The sequence below is a fragment of the Guyanagaster necrorhizus genome (assembly GCF_019112545.1).
Source record: "Guyanagaster necrorhizus MCA 3950 unplaced genomic scaffold BT62scaffold_13, whole genome shotgun sequence".
Taxonomy (NCBI): Eukaryota; Fungi; Basidiomycota; class Agaricomycetes; order Agaricales; family Physalacriaceae; genus Guyanagaster; species Guyanagaster necrorhizus.
In genome coordinates, this window is record NW_025064892.1 from 132,829 (window position 1) to 147,591 (window position 14,763).

The 14,763-nt window shown below is 50.5% G+C and overlaps 6 protein-coding genes across 6 annotated transcripts; 5 read left to right on the plus strand and 1 right to left on the minus strand.

The window, feature by feature from the left end:
- The first annotated feature begins 44 nt into the window (after positions 1-44).
- On the plus strand, positions 45-1,491 carry BT62DRAFT_932226 (RNA-binding domain-containing protein). The gene is made up of 5 exons (XM_043186315.1): positions 45-616; positions 666-771; positions 823-972; positions 1,021-1,090; positions 1,150-1,491. The coding sequence occupies exons 1-5, from the start codon at positions 483-485 to the stop codon at positions 1,371-1,373; spliced, it is 684 nt and encodes a 227-aa protein (XP_043039383.1). The 5' UTR covers positions 45-482; the 3' UTR covers positions 1,374-1,491.
- A 1,725-nt stretch (positions 1,492-3,216) lies between these two features.
- On the plus strand, positions 3,217-3,950 carry BT62DRAFT_932229 (fungal hydrophobin). The gene is made up of 4 exons (XM_043186316.1): positions 3,217-3,423; positions 3,487-3,557; positions 3,606-3,693; positions 3,747-3,950. Exons 1-4 carry the CDS (start codon positions 3,292-3,294, stop codon positions 3,792-3,794), a joined length of 339 nt encoding a protein of 112 aa, XP_043039384.1. The 5' UTR covers positions 3,217-3,291; the 3' UTR covers positions 3,795-3,950.
- Positions 3,951-6,423: 2,473 nt separating this feature from the next.
- On the plus strand, positions 6,424-6,998 carry BT62DRAFT_141049 (like-Sm ribonucleoprotein). The gene is made up of 4 exons (XM_043179825.1): positions 6,424-6,583; positions 6,631-6,777; positions 6,833-6,924; positions 6,992-6,998. The coding sequence occupies exons 1-3, from the start codon at positions 6,551-6,553 to the stop codon at positions 6,884-6,886; spliced, it is 234 nt and encodes a 77-aa protein (XP_043039385.1). The 5' UTR covers positions 6,424-6,550; the 3' UTR covers positions 6,887-6,924; positions 6,992-6,998.
- A 169-nt stretch (positions 6,999-7,167) lies between these two features.
- BT62DRAFT_968676 (uncharacterized protein) lies at positions 7,168-9,526 on the plus strand. Its single transcript, XM_043188913.1, has 2 exons — positions 7,168-9,169; positions 9,217-9,526. Exon 1 carries the CDS (start codon positions 7,204-7,206, stop codon positions 9,148-9,150), a length of 1,947 nt encoding a protein of 648 aa, XP_043039386.1. The 5' UTR covers positions 7,168-7,203; the 3' UTR covers positions 9,151-9,169; positions 9,217-9,526.
- A 98-nt stretch (positions 9,527-9,624) lies between these two features.
- BT62DRAFT_1076305 (uncharacterized protein) lies at positions 9,625-12,294 on the minus strand. Its single transcript, XM_043179203.1, has 4 exons — positions 12,015-12,294; positions 11,476-11,963; positions 10,759-11,426; positions 9,625-10,711 (listed from the first exon to the last, which is right to left on the minus strand). Exons 1-4 carry the CDS (start codon positions 12,217-12,219, stop codon positions 9,682-9,684), a joined length of 2,391 nt encoding a protein of 796 aa, XP_043039387.1. The 5' UTR covers positions 12,220-12,294; the 3' UTR covers positions 9,625-9,681.
- A 99-nt stretch (positions 12,295-12,393) lies between these two features.
- BT62DRAFT_932233 (uncharacterized protein) lies at positions 12,394-14,663 on the plus strand. Its single transcript, XM_043186317.1, has one exon. The coding sequence runs from the start codon at positions 12,780-12,782 to the stop codon at positions 14,574-14,576; it is 1,797 nt and encodes a 598-aa protein (XP_043039388.1). The 5' UTR covers positions 12,394-12,779; the 3' UTR covers positions 14,577-14,663.
- The last annotated feature ends 100 nt before the right edge of the window (positions 14,664-14,763 follow it).

Below are 14,763 nucleotides of genomic sequence, written 5' to 3' on the forward strand. Positions count from 1 at the left end.
CATACCAAACAATATGAAATTACATCGCCACTTTTCGAACAGCATTTTTTTTTTCCTCTTTCGAACCATATCATCACCGCCAACCAGCATACAAAATCCTCAAACATGGATGACGGTACGTCTTCCTCATCAGCAACGGCAACGACAAGCAGCACTTCCGTTTGCTTCGATTTCTACGGCGGTATTTTCTTCATGCCGACCATTGTATCTGTCAATACTGAGGGACGACGAACGTGGTCCAGCAGCACTGTATTCACTTTGCAGCAACGTACCGCCTTTTCATTCTTATATTTCCTCATGAAGGGGAGATATACGATCTCCTTGCACCGACTTCGACTGTGATTTTTGACGTCGTCTCGTCGTTTCGTTTTTCGGCCTTTTTCGCTGTCATGTCGCCATTTCGGTCTACCTGTGCATATTCAACCTGACCTGTTACCTTTTCTATTCCCTCGGCGTATTTATATACAGCCTGGCAATCCGATATGGCACCGACCAACACAGGCATATCTATTCCTTCTCAAGACCCTGCATTGAGTGCAGCCGATGATGGTGGGTACCGCGAACAGAGGAGGTCAAGTAGGAGCCGGAGCCCAGGCGCTAAGGGCGGCGACAGAGGGTACGGGAGCGAACCTTCTCCACCTTTTCCTGTAATCTGACTTTTTTAGCCGCTCTGGTGGAGGTCATAACCCGGGAAACAATCTCCACGTCTCGGGATTGAGCCGTAAGGTAGATGCTCGTGATCTCGAAGCGGCTTTTGCAAAAATTGGCAGAGTGAGTATCCGACACCTTACCTAGCATGCTTTCGCTTATTGTTGCGTCCAGGTCCAAAAGGCTTCTGTGATGCTGGACCCGCATACCCGTGATTCTCGTGGATTTGGGTTTGTCACAATGGAGACTGCTGAAGAGGCTGACGCTGCCATCACCGCATTGAATGGAACTGATTTTATGGGGAAGAACCTCGTCATTGAAAAGGTGTGTTGATAAAGTATGCCTTTACATCGAGTGCTAAACGCAGTCCAGGCTCGCCGTGGTCGTGCTAGGACCCCGACACCTGGAAAATACTATGGTCCACCTAAGCGTGGTGGGGGCTGTGAGTTTGTAGAACGTTCGTCACCCTTGCCGTGAAACCTATTTCTTTTTCGTTTTCAGCTGGATATGAACGCCCATACGATCCCAGGCCCTACGACAGTCGCTATGCTCGCGACCATGACGATCGTAGAGGTGGACCTCGTGGAGGTCGTGACCACGACCGTGGATATCGTGACCGAGACTATGACCGTGGCAGAGACTATGACCGTGGTGGACGGGACTCTGACCGTGGTGGTGCCGACCGCGGTGGTGATCGTGTAAGGTATGACGACCGGAGGTACTGATATTTTCCTGCTTGTCCTATTATGTATATTGCATCTATAGGCTCTTCTGTATATGTATTCTTGGGATAACCACTACTTATTGCGCATAAAAACACAAGTGGATTCGGCACTTGCCGAGTAATGTTGGCCGACGACGTTCACGACAACAGCTTGCCGCAGGAGCTCGTCGACCTAATCGTCGATTTCCTTGCAGATGAGCCGCCTTCGCTTCGAGCCTGTGCTCTAGCTGGTCGCTGTTTTCTGCAACGATGCAGCATGCATCTCTTTCGCACAGTGCAATTTGCGGACGATACTTCACCCGGGCGTTTCCTTCCCTTGCTTCTGTCGTCCCATATTCCGCCTCTGGTGCGAGAAATACTTGTCATCGGTTCCGGTACGACTTCAGAATACCAGTGGATAACCTCAGATGATGCACTGTCACCCGTGCTTGACTCCTTCGTAAACGTTGAGGAGGTCAGTATCCTGGGTTGCCGTTTCGACTCAATCGCTATCACTCAGAAATTACGCACTCTGTCATCCAAGACGGTCAACATGCTTCGGTTTGACATGCTCCAATTTGAGTGCAAAGGGGATTTCTATTCGTTGCTCCAATGCTTCCCTTCCTTGCGGCATCTCTACTTAGGGTCCGTTTATGTCCGGTCCAATGAGCACCATCTTAGCTCTCACTCGCAGCCTGTACTGCTCGAGACTCTTGAGATCCCATTCAACCTGTCACTGACTCCCGTTCCCACTGTGGGTTTGCTTCTCCATCCCCAATCACCCATCATTTTGAGCCATCTCAAATCTCTACGAATCGCACGTCTAAGTCTCAAGATCTGCCAATAATCATATCTTTAGTGGAAGCATCACGCAGCACACTCGTGCACCTACTCCTTGGGCCAATTCGAATGGTTTCTGCTTTTGACTTCGGTATGACTTGAACCAGGTCACTTTCCCTCAGTGTGTTTACTTTTATCTAGATTTGACAAGTCACCCAATGATACTCCCACTGTATCACCTGCGATGCTTGCAGATCCAAATATCTGACGGTGTCCTACATCGCCGGCTATTCAAGTGGTGGATTAATGTTTTCCAGATGAGCGAACAGGATTGGCGTCTGGAAGATGTCACCATTAGATTGCGGCGCGATGGCAACACGCGTACGTTCCATGATAACCGTCAATGGTCCTTACTAGATGCTGCCTTCACCCGATCGCGAATGAAAGAACTACACACTGTCAAAATCAACATATCATTTCCACCTCGGTCTCTTGCCTCAGGGGCTATCGTATCTGAAATTCAAGAGCTGCCTGGCCTCATAAGACTCTCGTGCCCTTCCATGGTAGCCAAGGCTATCTTGCATGTAGAACTAAGTGGTATGTCATAGTTTCCTTCACATATATATGTACCGATCTGAAAGTTCTTCAAAGACTGGTAGCAGATAACGGCATATTTTGTACGGTTTTTGGGTCCCCGCCGTTCCCTCTATCAATCATTCTCGCTTGTTTGATTAGGTAGAATATGGGAGACGGCCTGTGAGAGTAGAGGCTTTAGCTGACAGTGTTATAACGCAAGGCTGATATCAGAGAACGTATCGCAATTCTACCAGTTGAATTTCCTCCTATGGCCTACACCACCTGACGAGACGGTACTTCCAAACCACTCCCAACTCCGGTACCGAACACTTTCGGCTTCTATGTTGAATACCCCCTCACGTATTTCTGCGGTCCCGGACAAACATAATATAAACTGTCTGAAAAACTTCACAAGTGGCGCACTCCACACAATGCAAGCAGTCTATTGCTGACCCTATTTTATTTTTTTCTCTTCACAAGCAATACAACTTTCTCTTGGCAGTTGTGAGTATAAAAGAGCCACAATCCTTCAACATTATCCTCAAGTCGAAAGCTCTCAGTTGTACAGTCTTACTCACTTCACAATGTTCTCTCGTATCTCTTCCTTCACTCTTCTTGCCTTGGCTGCATTCACGGCTGCCCAGGAGACGAACACCACCGTCACCGGTGGGAAGTGCAACTCTGGTTCCCTCCAGTGCTGTAAGTCTGTCCAGGACGTGAGGCATTTTCTCCCAATGAGACGAAGTCGACTCGAGCTAATTAACGTCCCCTCTTTATAGCCCACGTCTTCTGCTGTCCAAGAAGCATTGGGTCTCGTTGGTATTCCCATTGGTGATGTCACCGCTGATGTGTAGGTCTTCGGATATGATTTATCTGACTCTTCTGATAAATTCTGCAGTGGTTTGACTTGCAACCCCATCACCGTTATTGGGCTGGGAACTACCCAGTGTGTTAACCAGCCCGCTTGCTGCGAGAAGGATAACTTCGTGAGTGGTATTCTTCGTGGGTATGGCGAGAATTGACGCGGTCGGTTTGAAAGAATGGTGTTGTTGCTCTCGGATGCACCCCCATCAACTTGGGACTCTAAGTTCACTCAAGGAACTCTCGTGTCGATCTTCTGGTTTTTTTTTTTTCAAGGAGGGATTGGCCTAATATTAGACAGTTCTTTTTACAAGTGTCATTTATGCTACACATTTTAGACTTATGATTCGCTTAACACGTATATCTTTTTGCCCATATCTAAGCGAGAGTACTGAAGACGACGATGAAGGACGCCTGGCTTTGATGTCTTTAATTTAGACCTTTAATTCAGCCGACCTCCAGGTGGGTGGTTAGCGTGTACGCATACATTAATGAGTCAGTATGCATAACCATACGCTACCTGCAACCAGAAAAAGTGAGATAAGAAGCGTCGAAATGTCTTGAGTTTCCAAGTTCCTTACTAATTTTTGTACCCACTTATCCCCCATAGTCCTTCTCTTTGTACGAGATGCGACCGCCTTTGATCAAGAAATTTCGTCATGTAACTGAACGTGATATTCTTATCCATTATTCCAGTCCCTACCTACTACCGATATGTAGCGGATGAGTATACACTGTCTATCGTACAAACCCAATAAAACTCGTAGCAAAAAAAGGTATGTTACAAAACAACCAACACCGATTGCATAGAAGGAAGAGGGTATCAAAGCAAGCAAGCACATTCCACAAAGAATATAAATAAGACCTAGGAATGGATATCAAAATTATTCGTAGGAAGCCAAAAAGCAAAATCCAGATGGGAGTGTGTGACGAAGATATCAAGTACAGATAGAAGTAAGAAGAGAATTATTCCTTGGATGCGGCAACGACCGTGCTTCTGGGCGAAGTCCCACCTATCGTCTTGACGAGCGTGGAAATGGCAGCGCCCGTGAGAACAGGTCGAGAAGTATGGTGCGGCCGATGATTATCCACCGTGGGAGGAGAAGAATGAGTTCGTGCGTGGTAGCCATCCTGCACGAAGCCTCGTCGCGGTGTCGACGCACCCGAACGCGAGTACCGGGTATTGAAGAGCATAGGAGAAGGGTGCTGGATGGGAGGCTGGCGACCGACGGTGTAATTGCGGTTGTGAGTTGGGTTGAATGCATGCGGTCCGTTGCGTGAGGCGGCGTAGGTGGTGATGTTGCTGGGAGCCGATATTGGTTCGCCTGGCTTGGGCGCATGTATAGAAGCTTCGAGACCGGGTTTTGTGGGATCAGTGACTGAGAGGGGCTTGGGCTGTGGTGGTGCTTGATGAGGGTCTGACGTATTGTTATCCGTGGTAATGGAAGTTTCTGTAGCATTAGGCTGTTCAGTAGGCTTGAACTGCTCGATTGGCTTCGGCTGTTCTACAAGTTTAGATGAAATTCCATTTTTGTTGTTTTTGGGTGGCGTAGGATTGCGCATAGGTGTAGCGACTGGTCTCGAGTTGACTGACACGACGGGAGAGGCAGGTTTTGGGGGCAGGGAAGGGTGAAGGGGTGCTCTGGGTGTATCAGGGACCGGAATGCTAGGTTTGGATTGAAGGGACTCTGTTTCAGAGACGACAGGAACATCATGAGAAGGAGGCACGCTCACGGCGGCTGCGTCGGCTTCCTTGGATGATACACCTTCCTCTTTCTTCGGTTCTTCAAAGAATGCACTGGCCATCTGTCGTGGACTGCCTGAGCTGGGCGGGTATATTGACGCCATGGACGGCGACAATCCATCGTGCTCGGCAAACGTGGGTTTGGAGACTAGATCGGGCAGAGGAGTCAGTCCCTCGACGATGATGGGAGATATTGTTGAGCCCTGGGTTTCCGAAGGGACTTTGGGCTTGACGCCCCAATCGTCTAGATCAGGCAGTGTGTCGTCCTCATCTCCGGCCCAGTCAATGTGACTACCTGGAGTCGTGGGTCGAGCCTCAGCCATTGCAGAAGCTCGAACACGCTCCACGAGTGCATCAATATCATGGCGAACATCTAAGTAATTGGTGTTGGTTGGAGACGGTGAAGCGGCTTTTAAGGGCGCGTTGGGCGGAGCGGGACGAGTCCGTTGTCTTGATGATCGTTCACCAGCTGCCGGTGGTGCATTGATTTTCGGTACATCTTTCGGAGCTTTCGGACGCTGACGGCGGTTTGAAGGGCGGGAAGCTGTGGTCGGGGTTGAAGGAACGTCTGTTGAAGGCGTAGGTGGGTTGGCGGTCGGACTGTTTCGCGAGGAACGCCTTGAAGAACTTTTTGCTTTAGCCGACGTCGGTGTCACAGGCGATGTTGTTGAAGGCTGCTTCTGCGCCGGAGTAAGTTTCGGTAACGTTGGTTTCGTCGGTTCAGTTAATGGCGTCGGCGCACTAGGGTCTGCTGGGGTAGCCGTTGGCCGGAATTCTCCTCCTCTGCCTGTTCGCCCTCGCCCACGTCCTCCGCCTCTCCCGCCTCTCCCGCCCCTTCCGCCGCTGCCTCTCCGCCCTCGTCCAATCCCAGAAAATGCTGAACCAGGCTCGCTGGTTCGGGACCAGTCCCGTGGCCGTGACGTGGAAGGTCCTCCAGAGACTGGTCCGTCGGCAACTGGACGTGGAGGAGCAGGAGTAGCCATGCCCTATAATAGGTAGGACCCAAGTATGCAAAATCAAAACTGGAAAACGGGAGGGGTTTGTGAGTTCTGAATTTTTTTTGAGAGCCAGTGGACGGCTTCACCGTAATAGACGATGTGCAGCACGCCAAACGGGTACACAAGAAGGAATACAGACCGGAAAGATGATAGGAGCGAGTGCGACAAGTGCCCTTTTGTGGGGCACAGGTTGGTGTCAAACACGCGTCAACAACATCTACTCCTTTAGCAGCAACTATCATGTCCAAGGCAAGCCAACCAGAGCTGAAAAAGGTATCTTGGTCTAGTTTATATCCCTTGCTGAACTCATTTTGTTATAGTTTATGGACAAAAAATTGTTCGTGCATCTCCAAGGCGGCCGTAATGTTAGCGGAACGTTACGAGGATACGATCTTTTCTTGAACCTGGTCATCGACGATGCGTTGGAGGAATCGAATCCTGGTCAAAAGCACCCCATTGGCACTGTTGTACGCCTACTTTGGTCCTCTGATTGCATGATATACTCATTAAATCGTCGAAAAGGTCATCCGTGGAAACAGTGTCACATCGATGGAAATTTTGGAGATGATAAGGTAGCAGCAGAAGAGGCGTCTGCGATAGTTTGAAAGGGAGAGGTATGCTGTTGTAAAACCATCCTTGTTTGTGAATTCATTACTTTCAAGTTCGTTTGCCGCGAGTCAGAATACGGACAACTTGCAAGTAGCAGCCACGGGCCATCCACTCGTCTAGTGTATTACTTTCTTTTGGCTTCAACTAGTGTAGTCACTTTGAGGAGAATGTGAAGCGATAATTGTAAATTTCGTCGTACGCGTTGTTTGGCTGCAGCTCTCAAACATAATTTTAACCCAAAATTACGACTTAAGCCGACTTGTCACGACGGGACGGTCGCTGAAATGCGCAGATGCCTTTCAGCTGGCTCCTCCATTCTTTCCTCTTATTGCGGTCATGGTGCAGCCAATTCTTCCCGTCGACAATACGTAGCGGTCGCTGCCGGCGATGTCCACGACCAAGGCCCAGCGATATCCTTCCACGAGAAAGACAAGCTGGACAGGCTCTGGCTCAATCTTGAACACAACAAAAATCCGACTCGTACTTGGGAGACGTATCTGCGTGCCGTCAACCAACTAGGAACCACCGACATCCCTCTCCGTTTCCACCAGAAAGCCTTGCGCGCCTGTACAGTGCCCACGGAGAAGCTTCGCAGCGCAGCGGACCGTCGGAATGCCACCAAGCACCCACCAGCGTCGCACACCTATGAGAGTCGATTTCAGCTCATCCTGGGAAATATTCGTACACTTGGACAGAACCCAGATTTGGAGGATTACAACTTTGTTTTGGAGCAGTTTGCCGCAGCTGCACATCCTGTCGCGGCGTTGAACGCGTTGAAGGAGATGATTTTCTTTGGTGTTACTCCCCGGTCAAAGACATATGGTCTGTGTCTCCAGGCCGTCGCGCACCGGCTGAGTCTCCCTGTCCGGAAGGACGACCTTGACGTGCGAAACGATGTGTCTCATGCCCAGATGAAGGAAATATTGGATGTTATGCGGGTCATGGGAAAGTCGCTCACAGCCGTCAATTTTGGCTTGACCCTTCGCATCATGATGAAGACGACGTCCGTGGACACAGTCAACTGGTATGTTCAGTGGGGGTACGGAATAGATCTCTGCTTCCCGGACCGACCTGCTCTCGCGTACCAAGGCTTGGCTGGGTCTCCCCCTGCATTACCTCAACCTGTCAATTTCACAACTTCTGCCCTCAACAATATCGTCGACATGCTTGGCCAAACGGGAAATGTGTCCAAGCTCGTCCAAGCTTTTGAGGTGCTTACCGTACCAATACCGAAGAGCACCCAGTTTATGACATCTAGTTTCGATGACGATGATGACTGGGGTGTTTCAACACCGTCACCAGAGTCTTCATACCGTTACCCCCACGCGTCCCCAAACACCACCACTTACAACCTCCTCATACGACACGTCTCCAAGGCAGGACATGCCATTCTTGCTCGCCACTATCTCCTCCAGGCAATCCACTTAGAGCGACAAGTCGCCTATCAGACACGTATAGAGGTCCTGACCAAACCATTAGAGCAAGCGCGCGCTCCCCATTTTGCTATCAACAAGGGAACTATCCTCCCCGTGTTCGGCCTAAGCAACCGCGATAAAAATGTTGGGCTCATGCGGTGGGTCCACTCAAAGATGCACAATCTTCTCAAACGAAAACGCGCTGAGCTCGTCTTCTTCGACAACTTCCGACGGGGCAAGATCACCAAAAATCAGTGGCCGACAATCACTACTGATACTCCCCGGGATTCATCATCCAACCTCTTCACCCGCGTCAAGTCAGCGCTGGGCTTTGACCCCGTATTCGACGTGGATCTCGACAACGAATCACCCGCCATTCAGCCAGCGCCCATCAAATATATCGACCTCGATCTGTATATCCGGATTTTGCAACGTGACATCAAAGAGATCGACGAGCTCCGCGCGCACATTGAGATCATCTTGGCACGGACGATACAGCGGATCAAGGAACGCCTAGGTCGGCGTGTGTGGAAGGGGAAGAATATCTACACGTTGACCGGGTGGGGGAGGAACAACGTGACGAGGGAAGAGTGGCGGGGTATAGCGAACTTCAAGCCAAAGGTGGAGGATGACGAGCGGTATGTTCCTGGGAGGCTGAATATGAGGAGGATGAAGGAGATTACGTGGAATAGGAGGACGCTCAGGAAGTTTGTTGAGAATCGGCGAAGGCGGGGGAAGTACGTTCCACTGAAGGGCCAGGTGAAGCAGCGTGTGTATCGAGAAAACATGAGGTTCTATGTTCAGCAGGGTGTCTAGTCGTTGATGCCCTTTCTGTGTACGTGTTTTATTTATCTGCATGGCTTGGCTGATGCTTGATTCTAGATAACCCTCTGGATGTCCCGCCGAGATGGCGGAGGTACTGCTATAGTGGCTCGAGCGTCCGTCGTTCAGCCGGCATTTGCTCTTAAGACTATGACGGTCCTCATTCATACGCCTCATAGCAGCAAGCAGTGGACCGGAGGAGGTAAAGCTGTAGGACTTGACACCGGGGGCTGTGGCGTACAAAGACTCCATTGTCATCTGTCGCGCAAGGAGTGATATCAGAATGTCTTTGCAATATGTACTACGAGAGAAACATTTATGTTAATTATCGTTTCTCAACGCCGAGGATTGTATGGAAACAACTAAAACCCCGATGTTTAAAGGCGGAGGTCTGTCGGTATACATACTGATCAAGAAAGAAAAGTCGACACGGTGGTTCAACTTCCAAAATAAGCAACTTATCTCTATGTATAACTGACTCTTCCTGTTCCTTACTACACTAATAATACAGAATAGAAAAACCCTTTAAGCACTGATATCGAAGGCAGTGCTACGCCATCCCTTCGTCTTCTTCTCCTTTTCGGTCTTTTCCTCAACTCTTTCCATGAAAGACTGCAGCTGCCTCCTCCCTTCCATGGCCATTGCCTCCATATCTCGCCTCAAAGCCCTCACCTCCTCCCGCACAACTTCCCTCACGGCCTGAGCATCCTCAGGACCGACCTCTCCAACCAACTGTTCTCTCAGACTCGCAGATGCTATACCCAATGGCCCCTTCTTGTCTCCAGAAAGGATTTGCGGCTCCGCACCCATCGCAAGCGCTTTGTCTTTCCCCCCCTCGACAACCACCCCAGTGCCTGTCCCTATGGCCTGCCAACTAGACATCTTTCTCAGCCTGCCCAGCTCGGACCACACCGCGGCAGATAGGGCGCTTCCAATCCCCATCCCCCCATCAGTGAACACCTCTGCCCGCTTCGAAATGTCCCATGCAATCCCGTCCGCCCATGCGATGACGTCCCTGATATGCTCCGCCAGCGCGCGCTCGAGGGCCTGACGGAAACGTAAAGAGACCAAGGGCTTGAAGACGCTCAATAGCATCGGGTGGTTAGACTCGGTGATCGACAAGCCAACGTCATGTGTAATATCCACCCGTACTTTCTCGATGACGTGGAAGGCCTGTTGAAGTTCGCGTGCTTTGATACGTGTACCACGTTTAACTTCCGTCTCTTCAGTGGCAGGGATGAGGCGGAACTTTAGGTCGATATCGACGCCTTTTGGGGGAAGCGTGAAGGAGACAAAGCCAGAATAGTCCCTTGGGACAACAGAAGCTTGTTTATCTCGATAGAAGAATGAGACCTTATCCAGAGCAAGCTGTATGGCTTGAGCATGGATATGTGTAAGTGTGCCGATGGCAGTACGCGTGGCAGCATTAGGGGAAACTGTGTTGATATCGATATCGGTAATATTTCGAATATAAATGTGAGATGGTTGAACGTTGAAAGACGAAATATCAAGGTTTTCAAGCACAAGCTCCGACTCCTTGTCGACATATTCCACTCTGAACGGTTGTTACAGAAGCACCGATATCATGATAAATAAACGCACCTCGGAATCGGAAATCCCTTCAAGTATGTCAATGCACGGGGTATGTAAACTTGGAAGATATCACGCCAGAACCATGATGCTCGTTCCATGGCTGCCTCCAAGCCTGACTTGACCTCCGATCCTGCTTCGACAAGTCTATCCTCAATCGTCTTTGCCAACTGAGCGTGCGCGTCACGAAAGCGCTTCGTATCTTTGTCCTGGTTCAACACTTCTTCGAAAGCGTTGATCTCGTGTTTTAAGGCTTCATAATGTGTCTTCCATTTCGACTCCTCGACGAAGAACTTCTTCCATCGCGTCCACAGACCCTTCTTGGCTTGTTCATACTCTTCGCTATACATATACCCAGCCTCGTTGATCGTCTTTCGGGTAACTTGGAAGAACTCCTGGAACCATTTGTGGAGATCCTTGTCGTCGTGTACATAGATGGCGCATTGCCTGGCCTTGGCGAACAAGTTATCGAGAGACCGGTTGTTGGCGAAACGCTCGAAAAGAGTCTGCATTTGCTTCAAAGCTTTTGAAACATGCTTCTCGGGTGTCGTGTCGTTTATGAATGAATCGAGGTCGGCGGTAATTATGCCTTGAGTTTTGGAGAGCCACTTTTCCACTGTATCGAGGAGTGTATTGACAGCTGAACGGTATTCTTCATCCTTCTGCGCCTGCTCGCAGACCTAGGACCAAGTCAGAAAATTGTTGTGAAGCACAGGCAGTAGTACATACCCTTTTGAAAGCACGTTTGAACCTATCGCCCGTTCTGTCCACCAACTCTTCCGCTTTAGCCTTTGCGTCCTGCCCAGGGCTGATCACTGTCGCACCGGTATCCTTCAAGGAGTCCATCGTGTGCTCGAACTGAACATTGACATCTTTCTCTTCTTCCTCCATTCTCTCCTTGTCTCGACCAAGGGCATCGCGTTTGCCATCCTGCACTTCTTGCTCGACGTCTCTCAGACTATACTTGACATGGGCAGCTTGATCCTCCACCATTTCAGCGGCATCGGCAAGAGAAGATCGGGCGAATGACTCAAAGCCTCGAACAACGAAGGAACCTTCCGTAGAGATGCTGGACCACGCAATTTGCAGAAGTTTTCGCAAGGCCTTGCGAATTCTCTCAATGTCCTCTGCTGCTTCGTCGGTGTCCACGGCGTCTGAAGGAGCAGATATATCGCTCTCTGAGAGGTTCCAGATTACTTCTTGAAGTAAATCATCGCCTACGACGACGTTAGAACTGCAATTTATTTAATAATGTAAAGGATGTGTACTGTTTTTGTTCGACCCTATAGTCTTGTAAGCATCCAAGACGCCACCTAAATGTCTCACCATGACTCTTCCTTGGGGGCTGAGATATCCAGGGTCCATTTGAGCCAGCGCATTGGTCTTTATCCAGTCGATGAAGGCGTCAAGTTGTACTTGAGAAGGTAATTTGCCTGCATTGAGTGCAGCAAGAACACTTGTAAGATGATCCATTTTCGGGCAGGAAAGGAGTAAGCCATATTTGAAGGTTTTATAGGAATATATATAGCGATCCAAGTTGGTGGTATGTCATTAACGAGTAATGTGGTGTCGGATGACGGCGTCAAATGGGGTATCGGAAAACCGGGCCGCAGATGCACGTGCCTTGTTCTGTTACCCTCAGTCCTGTCACGGTGTCCTTGAATTCTCTCCCTCTCAGAAATATCATCAAGCACAAAGTGGCAAGTGCACATCACTCATTGATACCGTGCAGAACAGTCATTGAAAGTAATGTTATCTCACCGTAAACATGCGTGACTGCGGAGAAATGCTGCAGCAGTCTTTCACCAGTTCACCCAGTTCTCCGCCTCTTGTCACCAGTGCCTTCTCCACGCTGCGCCTCACTCTCGTCGCTTCCTAGATACGTAATCATCCGATTCGGGCACGTTCTCGAAGCCCTGTTTTCATCGCAAACTGCGCGGATCCGAGCTTAAACAAGCCGCTTTTCTTTCTGTCTGTAACCACCATCTACTACCCCTACTCCAACTTTTATCGTCCTTTCACCAGCTTTTCTCATGTCCGAATACCCAGAGCGGCTGGAAAGCCAACGTCGTATCCGTCCACTGGACCCTGCAGCAGTCAGAAGACGTTCACATGTTTCCCAATCTTGGCATGATTACGGTGACGGTAGTGTCAGCGCCAGTACCCGCTCCTGGGTTCAGTCGAATCAGCGCGATCCACCTCCTCCGCCAGAACAACTGCCTCTTCCGTCACCTGCATTAGGTCTGCGCGCTGTCAATCCAGACGAGAATGAGCCAGAGGAATTGTCTGAATACATGACCATTCGCCAGGAGGATTTTAACGGTTTACCTGATTATCCATCTTGGCCCACTCCTGGCGGAGATCACCAACTTCATGTCGTCAACGTCCAGCCGCTCAAAACAAAAAAGCGTTTCGTGGGCGGTTTCGTCACAGGCTTGAAACGTATCCCGAAGGCAATGTTTGGAGCCAGCGGATCCAAGGTGAAGGAGGTGAAGAGACAAAGACAGAGGTCGACAGAGACGGGAACGCACCTGACCGAGAATACCCTTCCACAGTACAGAACCAACCCTCCAACCCCAGTAGCCTTACAGGTGCCGCGAACACATGCTTCCTTGGCAGAGGGTTCTATTCCACCTGCTCTGGCCTCGGGAGAACTTCAACGGCGCATGAACAATCCCACTTTCAGGCTGGAGGTACCTATAGAGGTATTCGAGCCTAGCGCGGCCTCACCGACAGAAGTGCCTATTGACCAGACAAGAGATTCTATCCACCCAGAGTCCAGGCGGACGAGCCTTCACCTAACAATGCCGGAACCCTCGATAGCACTACCCCCTTCACATCCACCGTCGCGTCGTCAATCACATGTTTCGCCGCGTCCACCGCAGCGGGAACCGTCTACATTGCCCCCACCTTCTATTCCCGCCCATCCAGCCCCTTCAGAGGACTATCGCCGCATGTCAAAGGCTGACTCGCAGGGTCACGGCCCGACAAGCGCAACAAGCTCGTCGGTCGGAGCTGAGCCGTCTTTTTCGAGTGACCTGAACCCGGTGCTGAGATTCATCACCGGGCTTTACGAGATGCCTTGGGTCTCACCGGAGCGCATCACGGTGGACTATCGTCCTGGGATAGACCGTGGGGCATGGGTGTGGAAATGGACTCATGCGAAGAACGGTAGCGGTAGTGGGAGAGGCCGAAAGGTGATGGTACTGAAACCAATTCCCAAGGTGACAGCCTCTTGGTACACTGTGAGAGACGGTACGGAAAAGAAAATTCCAGTGAAGGAACGCGCTCGTTCGCCAAACAACGCTGCAGTTGATCTGTTGAGCTCTGGAGCGTCTGGTACCCGGTCGTCAATGGCGACCAGCGGAGCTACTTCGAGACGTGGCAGACGGCGGGTACCTATACGATCCTCGGTCTTCCTTCCAGACCCCAGTACGCTACCACGCTCCGTCAGACGGTCGAAACCTCCGTCGCGACCTGGTACCAGCTCGCACAGCGGACGGTACCGTGACCCTGATCGGCGGCGACGGCGCCCTACATCACCTTTGTTCCCCCATGGGTACGCACCGCCGACTACACCGCCGCCTGTGCCACCCTTTGTGTTCATGCCGCCCCCTCCTGCTGCTGCTCCAAGCCCGGAGGGTTCACATGCGCAGCCTGCAGCTTCAATGCCGTTGTTCGGGCCGGTGTATATGCAGATGCTTCCCCCAACCTCGATGACATCTGTGAACACGAGCCCGGGAATGGCTGGGCGAGGTGCAGGACTACAGCCTGCATATGGATATGGATACTCGCCCATGGTTGTGCCTGCTACTCCACCACATGTGTAGTTTCAGATACATGTTTCATGAAATCTGAGCTCTTGACTTTTACCATGTAGCACTAGTTCTTTCTAATTATGCCCAATACGATTGGACTTCGTTTTTTTATCCTTCCAGTTATGGCACAGCAAAGCCAAGCCCCTGGGTCGATCTACCGGACCGATTTTCCCGCATCACGTAAGGCCTATTTGTAAGT